This window comes from Saccopteryx leptura, chromosome 13 (assembly GCF_036850995.1).
Source record: "Saccopteryx leptura isolate mSacLep1 chromosome 13, mSacLep1_pri_phased_curated, whole genome shotgun sequence".
In the NCBI taxonomy this organism is placed as follows: domain Eukaryota; kingdom Metazoa; phylum Chordata; class Mammalia; order Chiroptera; family Emballonuridae; genus Saccopteryx; species Saccopteryx leptura.
In genome coordinates this window covers 48503506-48527759 of record NC_089515.1, presented here as the reverse complement: position 1 = coordinate 48527759, position 24254 = coordinate 48503506, and the positions used below count along the sequence as shown (strand labels likewise).

General features: G+C 50.1%; 1 protein-coding gene across 2 annotated transcripts in view; it reads right to left on the bottom strand.

Moving 5' to 3' along the window:
- Positions 1-24254, bottom strand: part of SLCO3A1 (solute carrier organic anion transporter family member 3A1) — a 309333-nt gene that overhangs the window by 237893 nt on the left and 47186 nt on the right. For both annotated transcript variants that reach the window (XM_066354829.1, XM_066354830.1), the window contains exon 2: positions 5181-5646. In XM_066354829.1, the coding sequence (XP_066210926.1) occupies positions 5181-5646 (466 nt within the window). The remainder of the gene's footprint in view (positions 1-5180; positions 5647-24254) is intronic.

The following is a 24254-nucleotide window of genomic DNA, read 5'->3' as shown; positions in this document are numbered from 1 at the left end:
TCTCTCTGCATCATTAACTGGAACATGGAGGGTTGTGCTGGGTTTCAATATATGTGATAAAGGGAAACGTGGGACATTCACGTCTACTAAATGGGGCCTCCCGGCTTGGAGCAATTGCGCTGTGTATCGGGACATCCCACAAGGGTCCCCGTTCTCCCTGGGAATGCAGAAGGTCCCTGCAAGAGACATCCGTAAAGAGCCAGCTGCCATCCATCCCACCTGTCTGCCAAACACACTTGCCTGACTGAAAACATCCTAGTTGTACCGTGATCCCGTTCTGCATTTTAAAAACATCATCCCATGTCACGCAATTGCACAGAACCATACACAGACCGCCCAGAGATATACAATCAAATGCATGCACGACGGGGGGGATCTGAGCCGACAGCGGGGCTAACAGGGGTGTCCTGGCGTAATGCAAGATGCTGCTACCGTGAGGGAGAGAAGACGAAGGGGGCGGGGGACTTCCCTGTATTTTGCAACAGCTTATGATTCGATAATTATTTCAAAATGAACCATTAAAAAAAAGACAAAAACTACACACTCAATTCCTTGGCTACCTTGGAAAACCAACATGACAATGTAGCTCCTTATAGAAAAGTTAGGACAAAAGAGATGGAAATCTTGGGTTTGCTTTGGGTCTTGGTCACCTTGATACCCATTATGGGCTGAACTGTGTCCCCTCAAAATGAACATGTTAAAGCCCTAACCCTCAGAATGTAACTGTACTGTACTGTGTATTTGCAAACAGGGCCTTTAAGAAGTCATTAAGGTTAAATGAGGTCACATGGGTAGGTTCCTAATCCAATCCAACTGGTGTCCTTCGAAGAAGAGGAGTTAGGACCCACACAGGACCCTAGGGATGGGCACATGAAAGGAAGACCAGGTGGAGAAGGCCCCACCTGGGAGCCAAGGAGAGAGGCCTCGGAGGAAGCTGCCCGACACCTTGATCTTGGACTTCCAGCCTCCAGACTGTGAGAAACTGAAGCCACGGCCTTGGTGTTTCGTTCTGGCAACCCTAGCACAGTGATACAGGCCCCACAGCCATTCATCTAGTTTCTGTCCCCTGGTAAAAAGCTCCCCAATCCTCAGCACCGTCTTCAAGAAGGAGATGGTGGCCGAAGTGAGGCCGGAAGCCACCTCATCGAAGAACAGAGGTCCCAGCACAAAAGAGCTAAATTTCAGGGTGGTGCCCCGCCATCGGCCGAAGTACCCAGCCACGGAAGAGGGATCCCAGTTTTTTCAGGCCAGGCCCAGAGGGCAGAACCAGAACCAGAACCAGAACCAGCACGTGGAAAGTTGTCAGGAGACAGACAGATTTCTAAGTCAACCTCAGGACAATTTCCTAATGGCTGTCATGGCTTAAAATGGAATGAGCAGCCACGAGGGGTATGGTGCCCACACTCTCAGAGAGGTGAGCAGAACACAGGGCACAGCAGTGGCCCCCGCCTCAGGAGCCTCCCTGATCTGCGCCCATCTGTCCTCACAGCACCAGGAACCAGGGCACCACCTCCTGCGGAACCCTAAGCGGAACCGTAGCAGAAAGCACCCTCCCTCTCCATCCCGCTCCCACCCCTCTGCCGGGCTCGCTGCCTCCTCTCCATCCCAACAGCACCTCTTTCCTAGGCCTTGAGACACACTGCTCCCCTCCCACCTTCCTGGCTCCTATGGTTTGTATGTCCCAAAGTTTTCAAGAAGGCTGTTTTGTGGAATGCCCTGCCTTGCACCTTACCCCCTGGGCCATCCGCCAGCCCCCGACCCCCCACCCAGCCAGCCGTGTGACAGAATCCAGAAACACCTGCAGAGAAATGCCACTCTCTGAGCTAGAGCCCAGCCCCACTCACCTAAGTTATTTTAGGCAAGTTACTTAAACTCCCAGAACCACAGTGTACTGTCTGCTTCATTTATAACACTAAAAAAAAATTTAAAAACCCATGTCATTAAATATTAAGGCATGTACTCATGGGGGAATATTAAACACGCAGTAATAACGTCACAAAAGAATATTTAGTGACACAGAGAAATGCTCATGAAATATTAAAGAGAAATGAAATTGCAAAGTGCCTGTTTATTACAAACACATTTATTTTTGTAGAAAAGAGTACCGATGCACAAAAAAGACTTTACCCAAGCATAAAGCTAAGAGTAATTATTTTCTAATTATTCTTTCTTTATACTTCCCAAGATGTCAACAGTGTTAATACTTTTTTTAAAAAAAACTAGAAATAAAGTTATTTTTCTAAAATCTTTAACACGCTCTCATCTTGGCTTGTTTCTCCTCAAAGGAAAAACCGGTCAACAATCAACTGACATAGCGACCTAACAAAAGGACACAGTGAGTCCGTGACATTGGCTACTCATTCATTCTTGCCTCCAGGACAATATGCCCTGTTTTGAACCTGGGGAAACAGGGCTGCTAAGAAAAGCAGGCTAAGGGGAGGTCACCACATGGATTAGTGCAATGAGTGGCCTCTCAAAGGGTTAATTCTTGGACACCTCCCCTCCCCTATCGAATGGTCTCCACTGCCACGCTGCCTCATGCGTCCCTCTAGAACGATGCCACGTGTCACCCACGGGTCACTGTCTCGCCGTGCCGTGAGGCCTGGCTCCACACTGTGCTGTAGTAAAAGGCCTGCCAGCAGAGCCGTGTTCCCGTTCACTGGGTTTTGTCCCCGGTAATGAGCCCCTTGGCTCCTGCCCCAAAGCAGAAACGGCGCCGGCCAGAGAAGCCCCTTGTGAATGGCCTGTTGAGGAATCTGGGCGCTTGGCAGTGGCTCGGCCACCAGAGGCCAAAGCAAATAGCCACTTCAGTGGAGGAGATCAGCTTAACTCAAGACGGCATGCGTCACTTCCCCCCTGGTTGCAGCGGGGTCAGTGACATGGCCACAGACATGCAGAGGGCACCCATCTGGCGACCCGCCGAGGCAGGCAGCCCAGGGGCAGGTCTTGTCACCGCTGATCACAGCTCGAGCACTGTGTGACTTCATCCCCGTCCCCGCTGACATCCAAGGGGAAGGGCCAGCTGCAAACAAGCTGCGTGTGACACGCGCGGTATTTCTAATCCTCTCGGTCTCCAGTGCGCCCTCGCACTGCGGGCACACGACCGGACGGCTGGTCGCGGGCCCCCATCCTCGCTGTCGGGAGCTGGAACCCGGAGGCACACTGCCGTTCCACGCCAGTGGGTCCGTGGTCACAGCCACGATCCCGGCGCCAATCCCTTCTGGAATTAAGAGGCCATAATTCATATCGATTCCATCCATGGGGCTCCCCCAAATACTTCCCAAGGCAAATTTAGTGGCTTCAGGAACAGCAGATAAACACTAAAATAGCCTCATGATCACTAATACTTTTTATGACCTGCATAATAAATGAATGGAGCGGCTATGCTCTCTGCATATACAATGGCCTTCTTAAATTGCTCCTGGAGAACTCCAGCCATGCATGGAATTCAAGGCCACCTACCGCGGCCAGTCTGTGCAGAAGGCTTGCTCTCTGCTGTTCCCTGGAAACACGGACCCATGAAACCAGCTAGGAGACACTCAGAGGGTCCATCTCCACAGTCCTATGCTGTCATGCTTTGGAATCTGGCCAGATGGGCCAGAGCCACCAAGATATCCATGCACCATGCAAAGAGCAGATGCTCGCTGACAGCTTAACTACCACAGAGGAAAAGAACGTCCAAGCAGAAATTTGGCCCATATAGTCTTCCTAACAAAAGCTCACTGCAAATCCCACAGATACGGGCTCAGAGCCCGAGAAGGCCCCTCTGCCCCAGCTCCACCTCCCACACCCGAAACCCAAATGCCTCCTCATCCTACAGCCTCAGATACACAGACCAGGCCCCCTCCCCCCACCTCGGGGAAACCCCGTCGCCCAGCCTGTCAGCACAGACTTCCAGAAGGGGGTTCTGCGTCCTCCGTTCCGGGCAGGGAGCCCGAGCCGCGGTGATTTAGCACTTCCAGGACTTGAAGAGGGAATCTGGGGAGACATTTTTCTCCTTAATTCCATCATCAGAGACAGGAACTCAGCCTTTCTCTCTCCATTTCCTTCTCTGGGCTCTGATTGATCTACTTGCTCCCTTCCCTGCCAGGAAGCCTCTCTCCCAGAGTCCTCGGGTGACATCCGTCACATCGGAGCCCAGCTGTCTGGCTGGACGTCAGGAACCTGTTTTGGATACACGCTTTGGTCCATGTCCTAATCTGCAACAGGGTCATAGGGAGTGGCTTCCACTCAAGCTTGAAAAGTAGCAAAATGCCAATGACTTCCTGAGCCTCCTGTCCCCAGCGCACCCAGCTTTGGACACGATTACGGAGCCTCTGGCCACGGGGGAGAGGGGCTGGCCGTCTCTGGCCTGACCCGTCTACTTTGGGTTCCGTGGTTAGGTCATGACCAGGCTCCCAAGTTACCTTGAGCCTGTCTATAAAGGGCCGAAACATACACCTGCAACATACTCGTTCACCAGAAGCGTACTCCTCACAGCTGGGACAGAAAGGCCCCAGAGGAAAATCAGCAGTCAGGTTTGTGACGCTGCTAAACCCTCCTGGCTCGGAAAGCTTGGGCAGCGTGTCCTGGAGGCTTGGTGGGGTAGAAAGCTTCGTGTCAACCTCTGTGCAAATGATACGGTAACCCAAACTGCCATGTTAGAACGAACCGGAGTATCTCGAGGCACACTGATTTGGGGAAGGCTCAAAGCTCCCGCAGGTAGAGGTAGTTTTTTTTCAAAGCTTAGCACTCGGTGACTGGGTACCTGTCATCTAATCCAATGGTTTGTGGGAGGCAAAACTATGCTTGGTAACCAAGGGATGGAGAAGCTAAGTAGGCTGGCCCTCACTTTACAAACGACCACACAGCAGGACCCAGAAGCAATGACCAATGACCCAGGTGTCCAGGCCGCCTTGCAAACAGCTAGCACTTCCGTTTGCCGTTTGAGCAATCCGCCACTTCGATATTTCTGAACCAGGTAACCCGCAAATGACTTCCACCCTTTTCAGTATAAAATATCAGAAACTGTACAGCACAAAATAATTTTTAAAAACTCACACATGACTTATTTCTTCCGAAATATCCATTTCCAGCACAAAATTCCCATTACAGAAAAAAAAAAATTACTCAATATCACCAACTTTGAATAGTACACCAAATGGCCATGTGTGGACCCCCAGGCCGGGGCCGCCCCCTACCTATATAGAGCGAGGAGTCCTTCCTGCGCACGTGGTCGTCGATGTAGGAGACGCCCAGGGGCTGCACGGGGGTAGCACCGATGCCCAGGAGCACCTGGGCCCCGATCAGCAGCAGGTACATCATGTTGGTGGCGGTCCGGCTGCGGCAGATGAGGTCAGGGTCCGGCCCCCGGTCGCTGCCCGACCCGTTGGCGGCGCAGACGTCGCGGCCCTCGGCACCCCAGCGGATCTCGCCCGCCTCATACTTGTACTGGTGGGTCAGGAACTCGGGCAGCGCCGACAGCAGCGCGCCCAGGGCCATGACGATGCCCCCGCAGCCGATGAGGCGTGGCCGGTGCCCACGCGCCCCGAAGTAGCTCACGAAGAGGATGAGCGCCAGGTTCCCGATCTCGAAGCTGCTGGCAATCACGCCCACATCTGCGCTCTGCAGGTTGAACCTGCGCTCCAGGGTGGTCAGCACGCTCACCTGCAGGTGCAAAAACAAAATCTCCGTGTCAATCCCGGTGGACCCCATGGAGGAAGCCCTCTCTGGCCTCCTGGCACACCTACCCCTCCCAGCCCTCCCACCTGGAGGTTTGTAACAGATGCAAAAAACACACATGTGCAAGGTGATTTAAACCTGAAGAGTCCAAAACACGTTTACTTAGTATTGTAACCCTTATTACTGGATTAAAGAATTAACTTTTGGCCTTGGCTGGTTGGCTCAGTAGTAGAGCATTAACCCAGCATGTGGAAGTCCCAGGTTTGATTCCTGGTGATGGCACACAGGGGAAGCAACCATCTGTTCCACTCCTCCCACACTCCCTGTCCTCTCTCTCTCTCTCTCCCCCTCCTACAGCCATGGCTTGATTGATTTGAGCGTGTTGGCTATGGGCACTGAGGATGACTCTGTGAAGCCTCTGCCTCAGGCTCTAAAAATAGCTTGGTTGCGAACAATGATCCTAGATGGGCAGACCATTGGCCCTGGAGGGGGGTTGCCAGGTGGATTCCGGTTGAGGTGCATATGGGAGTCTGTTTCTCTATCTCCCCTCCTCTCACTTAAAATAAATAAAAAAGAGAGAGAGAGAGAAAGAAAAAGAAAGAAAGAAAGAAAGAAAGAAAGAAAGAAAGAAAGAAAGAAAGAAAGAAAGAAAGAAAATAAAAAAATGACTTTCTCACTAGCAAAGAAGTTTCTCTTGGCCCCTTTCCACCCTGCAAGGTTCTGCCTCTACTCAGGGAGCATGATTTCCCCTCCTCTAAAGCAACTTAGGGCCCGCGTGTCCTGTGAAAATGCTTGTTACGGGCTCCCAACTACAGCCGATTTACTTGTCAAGCCCATCCTGGGAGGGCACAGGAGCCAGGCGCTTCTCGCCAGGAGGTCAGCGTCCCCAAAGGAAACAAACAGAACGAAACAAAAACCTAGAAGGCAGAACACTACGAGCTTGACGAGCTCATCAGGATACTCATTAGCTCTTCGCTTTCTTCTAGAAATGGCCAAGCGATATAGGTGTCCCTAGAGGCCACCAGGCAAATACATGCCTTCCCGACTGCTCTGTGTCCGCTAGCCCCACCGAAGGGACATTTTTACGACTGCCCCCACCTTGGCACGCTTGTCTGTCTTACATTTGTTGAGCAAATCTTTACTATCTGCTGTTGGCCCGATAAGGCCTTAGGCACAAAAGATAGAAAAAGAAGGAAGGGATGCCACCGGCCTCAAGACGCCCCCGAGCAGAGAGGTGCACCTGGACCCAACCACCCACAAAGCAACCAGATGTTACATTTCATGAGGCGAACGTCACGTGGGGCAGGGTGTCAAGAGGAGACGCTTCACTTCTGGGCTTCTTGACGGGGGGAGAATGTAAATGGCCCACCTCTCCTGCCACTCACACATTCCACACAAGGTGCATGAGCAAGACGAGACAAACATGCCCGTGGGGGGGTCTGAGAGCCCCCGCTGGGGAGGGATGAACCCTCCAGCAAAGAGAACAGCGTGAGCAAAGTCAGGTGGCATGACTTAACTACGGAAGGGCACAGAGCAGGAAAGGTGGGCCGGAGGGGCCATAGCTGACGCCCTGAAGAAATTAAACAACCACATGCAGGTCATGGAAGGAGGAACACCTGATTTGAATCCCACCTGGTAGTTCCTTTCTCAGCTCTGTGACTTCGGGCGAGGCGTTTAACCTTGATTTCTATGAAATGAGAATAATGTCTACCTACCAGGATGGGTGTGAAGATGAGACACGATGGATGCAAAGTCCCTCCTACGGAGCGGCCTTTCTCTACCCCAGAGGAGAGAGAGAGTGGGGAGAGGCAGAGGGGTGCAGGGCCAGGGCGGCCCCCAGTCTGTGACCTTGCACAAGACTCCCCATGCTTCCGCCTCCCTATCTGCAAACTGGGGATAAGGGGCTAGCCCACAGGGCTGGCGTCCGGAGTCAAGAGCACACGTGTGTAAGTGCTAGGGCTAGCTCTGACCACGTATCTGTGGTCATCAGGGGACATCAAAGGCTTTGCCAGCCTAAGGGTGACACCAGGGAGGGCTGTCATGTGGATAATGAATGGGGGGGGGGGGGAGTGAGGAAATGAATACCAGCAGAAAGAGAGCTTGACTGTTATTAAAAGAAGAGAGGAGAGGAAAGGACCGAGTCGCTACAGTGGCAATGGAACGACCAGGAAATAACTGAGCACGGTGGAGGCAGAATTCCATCTTTGGGGAGACCGGCTGTCAGCTCATCAGGGTGGCTGCTGCTAAAGAAAGGGATCTAGCCTTCCTCCAAATGTATAAACATGCGCCCTCCTGTCAACACCCCCACATCCACACACCCCCAATGCCCAGGCACCTGTGCCCATGTGCACACACTGTGTACACCTGTGATAACCAGCATACCTCTGTTCTATTCAATTTTATTATAAAACAACAAATAGTAGCCAACGATTTTTCTTAGCCTTACTTCCAACTGCACGCATTTAAATGAGCTCCTTTAGCCCGAGGCTCACCACGCACTCAGAAAGCACTAAAAATTTCCGGTACCTGGGCCCTCCCAGTTTCTGACCAGTCTGCAGAGGCCTGGGCCCCAGCATTTCGTTCAAGATCCCCAAGTGATCCTGCAAGCTGCATGGCGCTGACACAGGAACACGCTTGACCACGGTCCAAGCGTCGCCTCTGGCCCTGGGGGGGAGCTCTGCACAGTGTCCTGATGCTGGCCCAGGCACCCACGTGTGACCAACAGCGGGACATCACTGTACACTTCTGTCCCTGCATTCCAACTCTGCTTCCCCTTTCCACTGTGCTCTCCGACCCACTCAAGGCAGCCCACAGCTCACTCAGCACTAGTTACATGGCTAGGTTATTCTTTTTCAAACACCAAGCACTTGCAATTGTCCAGGAAAGAAATTTAGCGGGTCCTGGCCTCATGAAAACGGCTTTCAAATACTCCCCTCAAAGTTCTCAAAGTTCTGGGCCAGTACAAACAAAGGTCTCGTTTATTCAGCCCTTTGCTTTGAGACACAAGCCAGCAGGATGGACTGTGTGCTCTACCAGAGGCATGTGACAGGTCCACGTGTTGGAGGGAGCCCCCAGGAAGGTGGCCGACTGCCGGGTGGGGGGTGCTCGGGCTTCCACCCAGGCCTTTGTGGTGAGTCCTGAGAGATGCCAGAAGAGGCCAGGTGCAGCACAGACAGGGACACAGCTAGGCAGAGTCCCCTGGGAACACTGCAGCCTGGTGACCTCCACCACGACAGTAAGGGACAGGGGAAGTGGCAGGAAGGGCGGGGGGCAGGTGGGACAGTGAGAAGAAGCCCCACTCCACCTCTGCCACGGGGCTTAACAACGTGCATAGTCGGCAGTGTATCCGCAGGTGTGCCCTGTCATAAAATACCACACAAGTATGGACACTTATATGACGGATAAGGGTGGAGGAGGGGGCCAGAGAAGCAGCAAAAGAAAAACGATCAGCTCTTTTAGAGAGAGGTGTCGCCTGAGCCTGCTGCTCTCGTCCGGCCTCGAGCCTGCTCTTGGCAGGGTGACTCGCAGGGGGCACAGGAAGGAAGAGGGTCTTGACCTCCTTGACTCGGCCTCAAGGATGCCCGTCCAGATCACGCTTTGTGGGGCAGTCAGATCAGAGCCTAATGTCTTCAGTCACTTATAGCACGATTTTGAGAAGATGGACTAACCAAGTACACACAAAGCCGTAGAGCCAATGCGTGGCTTTTACGTGGCCATGGACAATCCGCTGATGAGGAAGACGCATGCTAAAGGGGACGACCACCTTTACCGAACGGGCAACAGAACTGACGGCAGAATTCTTGATCTTTAAGAGACCGAGAAGATAAAATTCCAGGAGGAAAACAAAAGAGGAAGTGTCCTCACCTTGCCCCGAGTGAACAGGAAGTTATTATTATAGGAAGGCAACGTTCATCAGGTTCTGCCACAACTAAAAAATAACGGGCGTGCGGCTTGACCAGGCGGTGGCGCGGTGGACAGAGTGTCGGACTGGGAAGGGGAGGACCCAGGTTCGTGCCAGCTTGTGCGTGAGTTCATCTGGTTTGAGCAAGGCTCACCAGCTTGAGCAAGGGGTCACTCGCTCTGCTGCAGCCCCCCGGTCAAGGCACATGTGAGAAAGCAATCAATGAACAAGTAAGGAGCTGCAACGAAGGATTGATGCTTCTCAACTCTCTCCCTTCCTGTCTGTCCCTGTCTGTCCCTCTCTCTGTCTGTCTCTGTCAAAAAAAAAAAAATATATATATATATATATATATATATATATATATATATATATATATATATATATATATAATATGGGCTTGCGTCTCAAAATCTCCTGGAGCACCTGGTTAAAAACAAAACAGAACAGATTCCCAGCCCTGGGGTGAGGTCCAGGAGTATCAAGTTTGGTCGAGCTCCGGGGTCTCTGCGGCACCTGGGGCTGAGGACCACACCGCTGGCGGGACAGGGGCCCGTGCCCGCACTCACCCGCCACCCTGCGCTGCGGCTCTCAGGCTTCGGTGGCAGCGAAGTCACCGGTGGCTCTCACTCAGCCTGCCTGGCACCAACCTCCGAGTGTGTGAACGGGCAGGTCTGGGTCTGGAATAGGTCTGAGAACCGAGAGTTCCAACCAGTTCCCCAGGGGAGGCCGAAAGAGGTGCCCAGGGGCCCTGCTGTGAGAACCGGCTCCCTGGACTCCCTCTCTGCAGCAAGCCCACCCCGCTCAGGATGACAGAGCTTGTTTTTCTCTTTTAAATCAGATACAAACTAAAAGCACCGGCTCACCTCCAGCTCACCGAGAAACGCCCTCCCGTGTGTGCGGGAAAGGCGGCCGCACCCCGGGAAGGCTCCCCTCTCAGGGCACCGAAGTCCAGCAGGCCGACCGCAGAGACGGGGTCCAGCCCCAAAGGGAGACCGTCAATTCAGTGCCGTCACAAATGTCATAAGACAGGAGGCATCAGAGACCACGGCTCCTCTTCCAAAGGGCCCAGGTTAGCAGGAACACCACCGTCAGAAGCCAAGTTCTTAAGAGCAGCACCTGGAAGTCGGGCTGCTCTCTCGTGAGCCTTCTTTCTTATCCTGCCTCGCGCAGTGGGGCCTGGGCCTGAACTACAATCACCTGGGAAGCTTTTAAAACACAGCGCACCTGCCCCCCCACCCCCACCCCACCAGGAGGGTGACGTCACCTGTGAGAGCAGAGCCCACCAGGCAGGAGTATTTTCAAAGGTCCCCAGGTGACTGCAGCACGCAAGCAGGCAGCGGTGTGTGTGCACAGACACACAGACACATGGTACGGACCCCGTGGAGGGGATGTGGAGGCACGGCTGTTTGCAGCAGTGCGCCTGGTCAGGACGGCGTGGCGCTGGAGCAGGGCAGCCACAGGCTCAAATCTGCCTTTGACAGGTGGTGGGTACACACATGTATGCGTATGTTACAACGCAACGACTTAAAACACCTATGATCTACCCACTCCGTCCGTTTTACCGCATGTTATTTTAAGCCTTCATTTAAAAAAAAAAAATTTTTTTTTGTATTTTTCTGAAGCTGGAAACGGGGAGGCAGTCAGACTCCCGCATGCGCCCGACCGGGATCCACCCGGCATGCCCACCAGGGGGCGATGCTCTGCCCATCTGGGGCGTCGCTCTGTCACGACCAGAGCCACTCTAGCGCCTGGGGCAGAGGCCACAGAGCCATCCCCAGCGCCCGGGCCATCTTTACTCCAATGTAGCCTCGGCTGCGGGAGGGGAAGAGAGAGACAGAGAGGAAGGAGAGGGGGAGGAGTGGAGAAGCAGATGGGCGCTTCTCCTGTGTGCCCTGGCCGGGAATCGAACCCAGGACTCCTGCACGCCAGGCCGACGCTCTACCACTGAGCCAACCGGCCAGGGCCTAAAAATATTTTTTAAAAGGGGGGGGGAAAATCGAGCTTTGACAGCTCGTGGCCCCGTCCACCGTCCTGAGCCTGTTTCCCCATCTGTGAGGCAGGACCATGCCTGGGTGAGTGTTCCGAGGTCATAGCCGGCACACAGAGGGCGCACATAAAAGGGGCACTCTCACGGATGTGCACACTCTGTGCGACTTCTGGTTGGGTTCTGCGCACGGGGCCTGCTCCAGAGGACTTGCAGGCAGCCTGACCCTGACCGGGAGACCGGCCAGTGGGGGTTCACGGTCTCAGGACAGCAGAAAGACACAGTCCCCAGCACAGCCTCTGACACGGGGGCCTGGGACAGAGCAGCAGGGGACCCACGGGAACCAGAACACACTGTATGGGGAGAAATCCACGTCTGGGGCGCCACACGGAAGAAGTGCGGTGTCACAGACGTGAGGGCACCGAACGGGGCTGCCACAACACTCCCAGGGCAAAGATCAGTGATGTGAGGAGGCGTGGGCTGGTGGGAGGGAAGTTCAGACAGCCCCCGGGGACAGGACAGCCTCTGACCACGAGCGCTGGGAGCAGTCCTCTGACATCAAATGGTCTGGAAGGCAGGCGGAGGGTCGGCCCCGGATTTGGAAGTCAACGGGGAGCCAAGGGCGGTTCCGGAGCAGGAGCCGTCCCTCAGCAACATCCTCCCGGCGTGGCTGCGAGTCTGGCGTGAGAAGAAACTGCCTGTGCAGCCACTTCAACAGAACTGCTGAGAAACAAGGCGTCAGCAGGGTAATGCGGGCAGACCGTCAGAGGAGGGTGTCCGCGTCAGAGATGCCTCTAAAGTAAAGCTCTTCTGCTCTGTGGGGCATGGGCCATGGCAGAGCCAGCAGGCCGCCCCCCCCCCCAGCCCCCCAGGACCCAGAGGAAGCTGGAGTCTCAAACCACATGCCTGGCAGCAGGGCCCCCGGCAGGGAGCAGACCAGGAGATGTCAACCTCTTTCAACTCTGCATTCACGCCAAGGACCCACAGTTTTAGAATGGGGATGGGCTCGTTTCTTTCTGCAAAGGGCCAGAGAGCTAATATTTTAGTCTTCCAGGCCACGTGGTCTCAGTAGTAGCTACCGGACAAATCCTAGCACGAAAGCAGCATCCACCGGCCACCTGCAAACGGGGAGCACAGCCGTGTTCCAGTCAGACTGGAACAAAAACGAGCCGTGGGCTGGATCCGGCCCTGAACTCTGTCGATCCAGTCTGGGAAATCACGTGTTCCTGTGTCTGTAATAAAAGTGCTGGTCGTTTATAACAAGTCTGTGCAGCACTCCTGTTGCTGACACAAAGGTCATTCCAGGCACAACTTTAGTGCAAGTGTGTTGGATTTTCTAACCCATGAAAAGTAAACTGTATCCCAGCTTCAATTCCTGTCCGATGGCCAGTAAAGGGGGGAAGGGGCTTGACCACCGGATCCCAGGAGCACTGGAGCCCCGGGAAGGCCGTAGCAGCAAATTCATGGTGTGAGGCATGTGGTTTCGTTTTTATCTGAGCAGCAGCTCCTTGGAGCGAGTAATTCAAGGCACCGAGGACAGGGCACACAAAGGCAGTCACTGGTGAACCCAGAGCCCAAGTGAGCAGAACCAGGTCACAGAAATGACGAAGAAACACCTCCTGTAAATTGCCCTGGGGGCAAACAGGTCACCAGCCCACCTCACAGGTCAGGAGGGGAGAGATCAATGTAGTCAACGTTGCTTTCTTTCTGACGGAATGATTGAGCCTGGATTATGACCACAGGATAGATACATGGGTGTAATTTCACAACCGTTTTTCTTTAAAAGCACAGTGAGAGTTATACGGAGAAAGTCCAGCGCACAGCGGAAGCATCGGTGTGCGTGGGGGCGGGAGGACAGGCGATGGAAACCGTGACAGATCCTGAGAGCTGCGCACTCGCTGTGACCCTGAGGCCCCTCCACCTCCTTTCTTCCTGTGTGTGACACGGAGATGACGGCGCTCACCTCACGGTGTGCCACAAGGTTCAAAGGACGGGGCAGCACTCTGTGCCACGTTCGTCGAGGTGACCGCGGTCGTGCCCGGGGGCGCGCATGCGCGGCGCGGCTTTGCCCGCGCTGGCGGCAGAATCCCAAGGACCCACCAGCCCTCTCTGTACCTGGGCCTTGAACAGAAGCACCATCGTTTCCTGCGATTCCCCCTGAGATCGAGACTCCGGGCCCCGGCTTCCCTTCCAGGACCTCATCAGTCTCTGCCACTTCCTGCCTCTTCCTCACACTTCCCTCTACACACCGTTTCTTCGTTTCTCTCATCAATCTATTCTCCCAATAACTCTGTTCCCCAAACAGCCCTGAAGTACATAGGGAGCATTTTTTTTTTTAAGTATTCTTTTATATTTGGTGAAATGTTATGTCCAGTCAATCCTACCAGAATGTGTGTGACATTTTATGATTCTCTTCTTTAAAAAAAAAAAAAAATCTCTAAATTTAATTGCTTCCTACTTATAAACCTCATGATTGATTTTTTTTCTATAGCTCAGCGGTCTGCCACAGAAAAACAAAACTTGCCCAGCCCTGCTGGGGACAACTAATAGAATTTCCTTCCACTGGGCTGCCCAGCGGTACGGGCTCCCGCCAGAAAGTTTTACATCAGGCTGACTGGTATTCACAGTCTGTGTGTAGGATCTGCCACACAACAGCTTCAATTTTTCAAGTCACAATTTATGGGCTGCCACATCTCTTTTATTACAGAAACATCAAGAACAATAGGAGTGCGATGATTTCTTCAGCATTTGACAAAAATGCACGGAGGACCAGACAGTCATAAGGAAGAGATTTCTGTCTAACACACTAATTTATGCGTGCGAGCGCACACTCAACACTCCCCACGGGGAACCCGTTTTCACTGAAGCAGGCTACGTACTTATGCTATATGCCCCAGGACCCGGGCTCGCTGTCGGATGAACTGAGAAACCCCACACTGAGGACCTGTGCAGGCCAGGTACTAATCCAGGGGCTGGAGATGCCCACAACTGACTCACTGTAAGAGAGATGGCAACTGTGAAAAGAGGCGATTATCACAAAGGGTGAACAAAGTTTCCCTTTACTGTGATACAGAGAAGCACAGTCACTCCTAGTCTCAGTGAGATGCCCTTACCCGAACAGGGAAAGCCAACTGGCTCTCAAGTATGCAGAGGAAGCCCTGAGCAACTAACTGGTCAGCACGCTTGCCATTAAGATAAAAATCTTAGTTATTGTTAAAATTATACAGGGAATAAAAGAGTTATGCAATCATATACACTGCTCACAGAAATTAGGGGATATTTCAAAATGAATAGGAAGCAATAAAAAAAGAAGCATTTATATTTTCAAACAACTGCTCAGATAAGGGCCTAATATCCAAAATATACAAAGAACTCATAAAACTCAACAAAAAACAAACAAACAATCCAATAAAAAAAATGGGAAGAGGACATGAACAGACACTTCTCCCAGGAAGAAATACAAATGGCCAACAGATATATGAAAAGATGCTCATCTTCTTTAGTTATTAGAGAAATGCAAATCAAAACTGCAATGAGATACCACCTCACACCTGTTAGATTAGCTATTATTAACAAGACAAGTAATACCAAATGTTGGAGAGGCTGTGGAGAAAAAGGAACCCTCATTCACTGTTGGTGGGACTGTAAAGTAGTACAACCATTATGGAAGAAAGTATGGTGGTTCCTCAAAAAACTGAAAATAGAACTACCTTATGACCCAGCAATCCCTCTACTGGGTATATACCCCCAAAACTCAGAAACATTGATATGTAAAGACACATGCAGCCCCATGTTCATTGCAGCATTGTTCACAGTGGCCAGGACATGGAAACAACCAAAAAGCCCATTAATAGATGACTGGATAAAGAAGATGTGGCACATATACACTATGGAATACTACTCAGCCATAAGAAATGAGGACATCGGATCATTTACAGCAAAATGGTGGGATCTTGATAACATTATACAAAGTGAAATAAGTAAATCAGAAAAAACCAGGAACTGCATTATTCCATACGTAGGTGGGACATAAAAGTGAGACTAAGAGACATTGATAAGAGTGTGGTGGTTACGGGGGGAGGGGGGAGAGGGAGAGGGAAAGGGGGAGGGGGAGGGACACAAAGAAAACTAGATAGAAGGTGACAGAGGACAATCTGACTTTGGGTGATGGGTATGCAACATAATTGAACGACAAGATAACCTGAACATGTTTTCTTTGAATATATGTATCCTGATTTACTGATGTCACCCCACTAAAAAAATAAAATTATAAAATTTAAAAATAAATAAATAAATAAATAAAAATTATCTAAAGGAAAAAAAAAGAAGCATTCGATTTTTTTTTTATTAAACAAGAACATCAGAAAAGCAAACGACAAGTCAAAAAGCTGTTTGATTATGCAAATGAGATTCAAAACCAACTTTTATTTTACTGGTGAAAATGCCCTGTGCAAAAGGCTGAAAGTACTGGAGTATCTGCATGTTCCCTGATCCCCTAATTTTTGTGAGCAGTATATAATTTTGAAAACTTTGGTTAAATGAAGGGAGGCAGGTTTCTTTACTACAAGACTTATGAGTGATTTCCAAATGGCAAAATATATATTATGTAGTATTTCTTGAAACTCTTCTGACTATGGAATCTTTCAAAAAAAATACTGAACATCCTTGGGAAAAAAAATACATATATATACATATATATGTAGATTCTACCTGCTACATCTTGCAGGTAGCAAATGGCATATATGTATGTATATACTTTCAGAAACACTGATATGAGGCCCTGGCTGGTTGGCTTCGTGAATAGAGTATTGGCCTGGCATACAGACATCCCGAGTTTGATTCCAAGTCAGGGCACACAGAAGCAACTATCTGCTTCTCTTCCCCTCCATCTCCCCCTTCTCTCTCTCTTCTCTTCCTGCAATCAGTGGCTCAATTAATTGGTTCTAACATTGGCCCCGGCACTGAGGACAGCTCAGTTCATCCCAGCGTGTCAGCCTCAGGCTCTGAAAATAGCTCGGTACTCAAGCACTGGCCCCAGACAGGGGTTACCAGGTGGATCCCAGTTGGGGCACATGCCAGAGTCTGTATCACTATCTCCTCTCCTCTCACTTAAAAAAAAAAGAAAAAGAAACAGCAATATAAGTTTTTAGTTAAGTAATAAAAAAGCTCTGCTTCTCCTAGCAACAATTTTTATTGCTTCTCTCAACCTAGATACCTCCAACCAAAGCTATTAAACAGCATGATAATAGCTCTATTTCCGTTTTTGCTTTGCTTACCAGGAAGCTCAGGCTCAAGCCTGCACCCATGCTAGAGCAATGGTGTGAGGTGCCACGGCTGCAAGTAAGCATTTCATTTCTTTTTCTTCCTGGACTTGAAAGTCTACTTGTAATTCCACAGGAGTACACTCCTTTGCCAGGGCAGGGTACGAAACCAATATATACAAATTCCTCAGGAACACACCACCAGACAGGTAGGGTTAAATCCTAAACACCAAGGTAATCTACTGCCACCTAATTATGTCCTCCCCTGGAAATGCACTCCACAAATAAGCTGACAAGAAAATAATCCGGTTACCAAGATAAACAGGATGAGAAGAAAACGGTGTCTGCTCACAGTCAGCGTTCATAGAGCTTTCAGAAGAAAGAAGTCTCCATTTTGGTGCCCATCTGAGCCCTCCCTTCACGCACATCAGTATTTTGCTGACATCTGCATGGGCCCAGGCCCCAGGAACCTGACAGCCGTCCCCGGCCGCACGTCCCACTGGCCTCTGCTCTCCTCCTCCCACTCCCCCTCAGTTTTCCCTCCAGACCCCACGGGTCTCCATGCTGCTGCTCACCCTTCATCCCTGAACTCTCCCATACTTGGTAACATCTGCACTGGCCACCGGCCAGAGTCCTCTTTCCTGTCTAACCTCGTTCAATCCATCCCACCTGATTCTCTGCTTAAAACTCTAGAGCCACGCCCACTGCCACCCGGGAGAGCCCGCGCTCCCTGTCCTGGGGTGACGAACCCACTGAGATCTGACCGCATTCTGCCTCTCACTTCTGCTCTGCCGGAGTCTGACCCGGTGTGCGCGACCCCACACTGGCCGGGCTCCTTCTCATCCCCTGCCCTTTAGGTGGGCCACAACACCTCCTGCCCCACTTCCCTCACTCCTTATCTAGCAGCAGGCAGTTCAAATGCCACCGGGTCAGTGAATGCTCCCTGCTGCCACCCTGTCCTGGCAACCACGGACCTGACACAGACTCCCACACGCTGTCGCTATCCTGCCCGACAGCTCCTTGAAGGCCGGCGCTGTCTTATGACGCCTGCAGTCCTGCTCTGGAGCACAGGACAGAGCACCTGGTGGCTAAGCCAGGTCACTGCCTCCAGCTGTGCAGGACACACACGTTCCTGCAAAGTGGGTCCCACCCAGTTGATGAGTGGGAACTGGATTCAGCCCACACTATACGTTCACTGCAGGTGTGTCCACTGGGGAACTAAGGACCAGTCCCCCTTTGACATGATGGCTCTGTTCAGACAGGCAGCAGCCTGGGCTGGTGAGCACAGCTCCCCAGGGGCCCTGCCCTCTGTGCAAGTACCTAACCAGGCACCGTGGCCACGCTGCTCTGTGCACTCCTAGAGGTGCCTGATGCTGGGAACCTTCTGGCGCAGAGCAACGGTGCTAAATTGACGGTTTGGGAGCACACGGGCGTCGACCTGGACTGAAACGCAACGTGGCAGGTCCTGGGGCTGGGAGAACACACGCACGTGATCCTAAGACAAAGACTGACCAACGTCTGGCCTGGACAAGGAGCAAAGCCTCTGTTCTCTGTCCCCTGCGGCCTTTCCTCCTCGCACCTGCGGCTACTCCGAGCACTGCCCTCACTTCATCTGAATGTCAAACACCTCTTAGCAGAGACGCTCTGTGGCTCAGGTGAGCTGACTACGTGCAAGGTGCCAGGCCACGAATACAGTAGCTGACGTCCTACAGAGGATACAGCCCCTGCCCTCGCTGTATCCCCATTTCCAGCTTCAGAAAAATACAAAAAAAAAAAACCCAAAAAACTCTAGAGTCACGCCCACTGCCACCCGGGAGAGCCCGCGCTCCCTGTCCTGGGGTGACAAACCCACTGAGATCTGACCGCATTCTGCCTCTCACTTCTGCTCTGCTGAACGATAATAAGAGCTAACGTTGGATAGCGTTTACAGTGTGCCGCCCTCCGCTCCAGTCACTCAGGGTGCATTAGCCCATCTCATTCTTACAGCAACCCCATTAGACAGGTACTATTATCATCCCCATTTTACAGACGAGAAAACCAAGGCCCAGACGTTAAGTAACCTGATCAACACCTTGCAGGTAGCAAATGGCAGGTACTAGAATTTGAGGCCAGACAATCTGGTGTCAGAGTCCATTCTTTTTTTTTTTTTTGTATTTTTCTTAAGTTGGAAACGGGGAGGCAGTCAGACTCCCGCATACGCCCGACCAAGATCCACCCGTAACGCCCACCAGGGGGCGATACTCTGCCCATCTGGGGCGTCGCTCTGCTGCATCCAGAGCCATTCCAGCGCCTGAGGCAGAGGCCACAGAGCCATCCCCAGCGCCCAGGCCATCTTTGCTCCAATGGAGCCTCGGCTGCGGGAGGGGAAGAGAGAGACAGAGAGGAAGGAGAGGGGGAGGGGTGGAGAAGCAGATGGGCGCTTCTCCCGTGTGCCCTGGCCAGGAATCGAACCCAGGATTCCTGCACGCCAGGACGATGCTCTACCACTGAGCCAACTGGCCAGGGCCAGAATCCATACTTTTAACTGCCACGTGATTTTTTTCCTCTCCCGGAGATGGGAAAAGGTAATAGGGCTGGAATGGCCTGATGAGAAGCTTGACAGATCCTCTCCTCAAGGAACAATGATAAAACACACAAAACTGTCCAAAACAACCATTTCAAGATTCTAGAAACCAACTAAAATGCACAACACGTTTGTAAGCGTTTATTCATGAAAACCTTCTGAACCTCCACTAAGAACGGCGGGAATATGGGCTCTCCCCTCCCTCCCAGGCCCCTCCCCTGCTGGCTCTCACAGTAGTTCTTCCAGACATGCTGGCCAGGAATGCTAGCAGCCTCCCGGAGGGAGGGAGCCCACCTAATTTGAAACGGAGTGTGAAAAACCCCACGCTTAGTGGTGCTGTCAACCAAGAATTCCATACCCAGCAAAACTATCATTTGAAACTGAAGGCAAAGTAAAGGTATGGAAGAATTCATGGATATCAGATCTTCCTTAAAAGAGGAATACTAAAGGAATTCTTTCAGGTGTCAAGGAAATTGCACCACACAGTGACTCAAATGTATATGCAAATATACACAGAGAAATAAAGAACGCCAGAAAATTGGAATATGCGCATAAATATAAAAGGCTGCAAAATACAGGATGAGGCAAAAGTAGGTTTACATCTGTTCGTATACAAAACAATTTTAAATGATACAAAAATAAACTCTGTTTTGTGTACTGACAATTCTAAACCTGTATATATTTCCTCTTAACTTCTTTAAAAGGCATAGGATTGCATGAAGCTAACACTGCATTACTCAATTCAGAATATATATAGCTGTGCTATATATATGACAAGAATATATATATAGATGTGCTCTATATGACGAGGGGGAAAAACAGAACTATATTAGGGCAAAGACTCCATTTTGATAGGAATTAAGGTAGTACTTATCTGAACAAGGCTGTGATCACTTCAAATACATATTGTAGATGCAATCCCTAAGAAAATAACTCAGAGCACAGGATGAGAAAGAGTTAAAACAAAACACGAGAAAATAATCCATTTAAGACAGAAAAACGCAATAAAGGAGGAACAAAGGAACCAAAAAGACACGAGACAGAAAAACAAATCGCAAAATGACTCTGCACTGTAAGCCCAACCACATCGACCTCATAACAGAGCCCCCAAAATACATGCAGCCAACATCAACCAAATGAGAGGAGTAATAAACAATTCAGTGATCATCGTTAACGGTGTTCCTGCCCCATTCAATACCTGTTAAGACGGCTGGACAGAAAATCAGTAATGATAAAGAGGGTTTAAACAACATCATGTAAGTTTCTTCTAATCTTACAAGTCAAAAATAAAATGATAAACAACCCAATTTTAAAATAGACAAGTAATTTGAATAGACCTTTTACTAAAGAAGGTATGCAAATTCTAATACAGGAGTCGGGAACCTTTTTGGCTGAGAGAGCCATGAACGCCACATATTTTAAAATGTAATTCCGTGAGAGTCATACAATATGTTTAACACTAAACACAAGTAAATGTGTGTATTTTATGTAAGACCAACACTTTCAGAGTACAATAAGTCTCTGAATTCTTTTTAATAAAGTTGTTACGCTGTTGCTAACCAATGATGAATAAAGTACTTCTTACCATCAATGCAACTTCTGGTGCTGCATGGTTTTGCTGATGGCTTTGTAGTCTGGTTGATACGTGGTGAGGTTAAGCTTCATGTAGGCGTTGAGACTTCCATCCGTTAAATGTAATCGTAGGTTGGTCTTAACATTCTTTAGATGTGAGAAAGACTGCTCACATGCATACATAGAGCCAAACATTGTCAGTACAGCAATACTCACACGCTGCAGTGTGTGGTATGTGACGGGAAGTGCGTTCCAAGTTTAGACAATCAGCTGGTCCGCAGGTTGAAGTTTTTTCATTTTTCCCCACTTGTGTTTGCTCACCAACTCTGCTTTCTGTCATGCAAGTCTTTCCAAATCTTCATTCAGTGATTTGAACTTATTCACCTACATGTCTGAGGCCTTCAGGTCAGCAGCTTGTAGCTCAAAATCTCTGATGGAGACACCAGGGATGTAACTCAGGTTGGCGCTGTCCACTGCACACTCGTGTGGATGGGTGATGAATTTAAAAAGACGAGTGTGCTCACGAAATTCTCCAAAGCGCGCTTTGAATGACTGCAGGAAATTAGATGTGAAGCCTGCTAGCTGCTGGAGATCAAGATGTTGAGCAAGATCACCTGATGTGCATGCATCTTTAATCTCTCCCAGTTTTTCAAAGTGTAGTAAACGACCTGTTTCAATGTCCTCGATGAAGAGTTCCAGCTTGTTTTCAAATGCAAACACTGCTTGTTGAAGGGATAAGATTGTGTTTCCAACTCCTTGCATTTTCACATTGAGCTGGTTCAGATGTTCAGTCATGTCCACGAGATAGTAGAACTTCAGGAGCCACTCAGTGTTAGCTAACTCAGGATGCCCGACATTTTTCATTTCAAGAAAAGTCCGGATTTCGCTCAGACAAGCCGCGAAACGACTGAGCACCTTCCCTCTTGACAACCAAAGCCCATTGCTGTGCAGAAGCAGACCAGGATAATTATTCCCAACTTCATCCAGCAGTGTTTTAAACTGGCGATCATTTAAAGCTCGGGCAACAATAAAGTTGACCACCTGAATGACCAGCGACATCACCTCACCAAGCTGCTCGCCACACATCTGAGCACAAAGCGCCTCCTGATGTAGGATGCAGTGAAAACTTAGGATGGGTCTCTTTTCATGTTCATGAAGAAGCGCTACGAATCCTGTTTTTCCCCATCATGCACAGAGCACCATCAGTACACACCAAAATAAGTTTATCCATTGGTAGATTTTTTTCTTTAGCGAACTCAGTGAAAGACTTGAATAAATCCTCCCCTCTTGTTGTCTCTTTCATAGGCAAAACAGCAAGACTTTCCTCACATAGTGTATCACCGACAGCATACCTTGCAATCACGCTGAACTGGGATAAATGGCTTACGTCTGTTGACTCATCCAAAGCGAGAGAAAAGAATGGTGCTGCATTTATGTCCTTCACTTGTGTTGCCTCAATTTGACTTGTCATCAAGATGGTACGATCGTGAACAGTTCTTGCCGACAGAGGCATGTCTTTTATTCGTTTGATTATCTTGTCTTTATCCGAAAAGTTGTCAAAAAGTTCACTGGCAACATCAAGCATGAATGTTTTTGCATACTCTCCATCTGTGAATGACTTTCCGTTTCTCACAATTGCTAAAGCACCAGCAAAGCTAGCCGAATTCCAGTCACCTTGTTGGATCCAAACACGGAGTTGCTGCTGACTAGCTTGCACTCTGCACAGTAGCTCTTGACATGCTTTCTTCCTGCTGTCCCCCGCTGGATATTTCGATGCAAATGTAGTATGGCGTGTGTCAAAGTGTCGCTTTATATTTGACCGTTTCATTGATGCAATTTTATCATTGCATATTAGACACACTGCAGAACCTGCTCTCTCCACAAAGGTGAATTCCTCTGTCCGTTCCTGCTGAAAAGTATGATATGCCTCATCTTTTTTTCTTTTAGCCATCTTCTTCATCAAAAGGGTTTCTGCAATTAGCTAGCTGCCTACTTGATTAAAAGGAGGGAAGTTTACTTCCTGACCTCACAACGACCCGAGTACGTTATGCATTATCCAATAAAAATTTGGTGTTGTCCCGGAGGACAGCTGTGATTGGCTCCAGCCACCCACAACCATAAATATGAGCGGTAGGAAATGAATGGATTGCAATACATAAGAATGTTTTATATTTTTAACGTTATTTTTTTTTTATTAAAGATTTGTCTGTGAGCCAGATGCAGTCTGTGAGCCAAAAGAGCCCCATCTGGCTCACGAGCCATAGGTTCCCAACCCCTGGTCTAATAAGAATTGAAAAGATGCTCAGCATCATTACTCTTTAGTGAAATGCAAATAACAATCACTAGGTTCCACTACCCACCCACCAGAATGGATAGAATGAAAAGATCATGACAAGACCCAGCATTCACATGGATGTGGATGTGGACAGACATTCGCACATTGTTGACAGGATGGGGAAAGAAGAAATGGCTACAGTCACTCTGGAAAACACCTGGGAAGTTTATAAAGTATATAAATAAAAGTATACATTCTTACCACGGGACCCAACAATTCCACCCCCAATCTGCCCAAGAGAATTGAAAACGTACGTGTGCGATGGGTAAACAAAACCTGGTCTGTCTGTACATCCAACACTAGTCCCTTCTAGTGAATCCAATACCTACTAAATCCCAATACCAAGAAATAGTATCCCACAACAAATGAAATAAACTGCCAACACACGCTAGTGCGGATTCATTTCCAAAAGATTTCACGAACTGAAAAAACAAGATGTAAAAGACTATATATTGCATTATTACATTTATATATAAAATGTCCAGAACAGGCAGATCTGTAGAGAAAGGAAGCAGGTGGCCTGCGGCTGGCAGGGTGTGGAGCCTGGCTTCAGAAAAATGCAAACAGGCGTGAGCAAACTTTCTGGGATGACGGATAAATGTTTTTAAACTGGGCTGTGGTGATGGCTGCACTACTTAATAAATTTGCTTTAAAAAATCATTTAATTGTCCCTGGCCGGTTGGCTCAGTGGTAGAGCGTCGACCTGGCATGTGGGAGTCCCGGGTTCGATTCCCAGCCAGGGCACACAGGAGAAGCGCCCATCTGCTTCTCCACCCCTCCCCCTCTCCTTCCTCTCTGTCTCTCTCTTCCCCTCCTACAGCCAAGGCTCCATTGGAGCAAGGTTTGCCCGGGCGCTGAGGATGGCTCTGTGGCCTCTGCCTCAGGCACTAGAATGGCTCTGATTGCGGCAGAGTGAAGCCCCAAGATGGGCAGAGCATCGCCCCCTGGTGGGCATGCCGGGTGGATCCTGGTTGGGC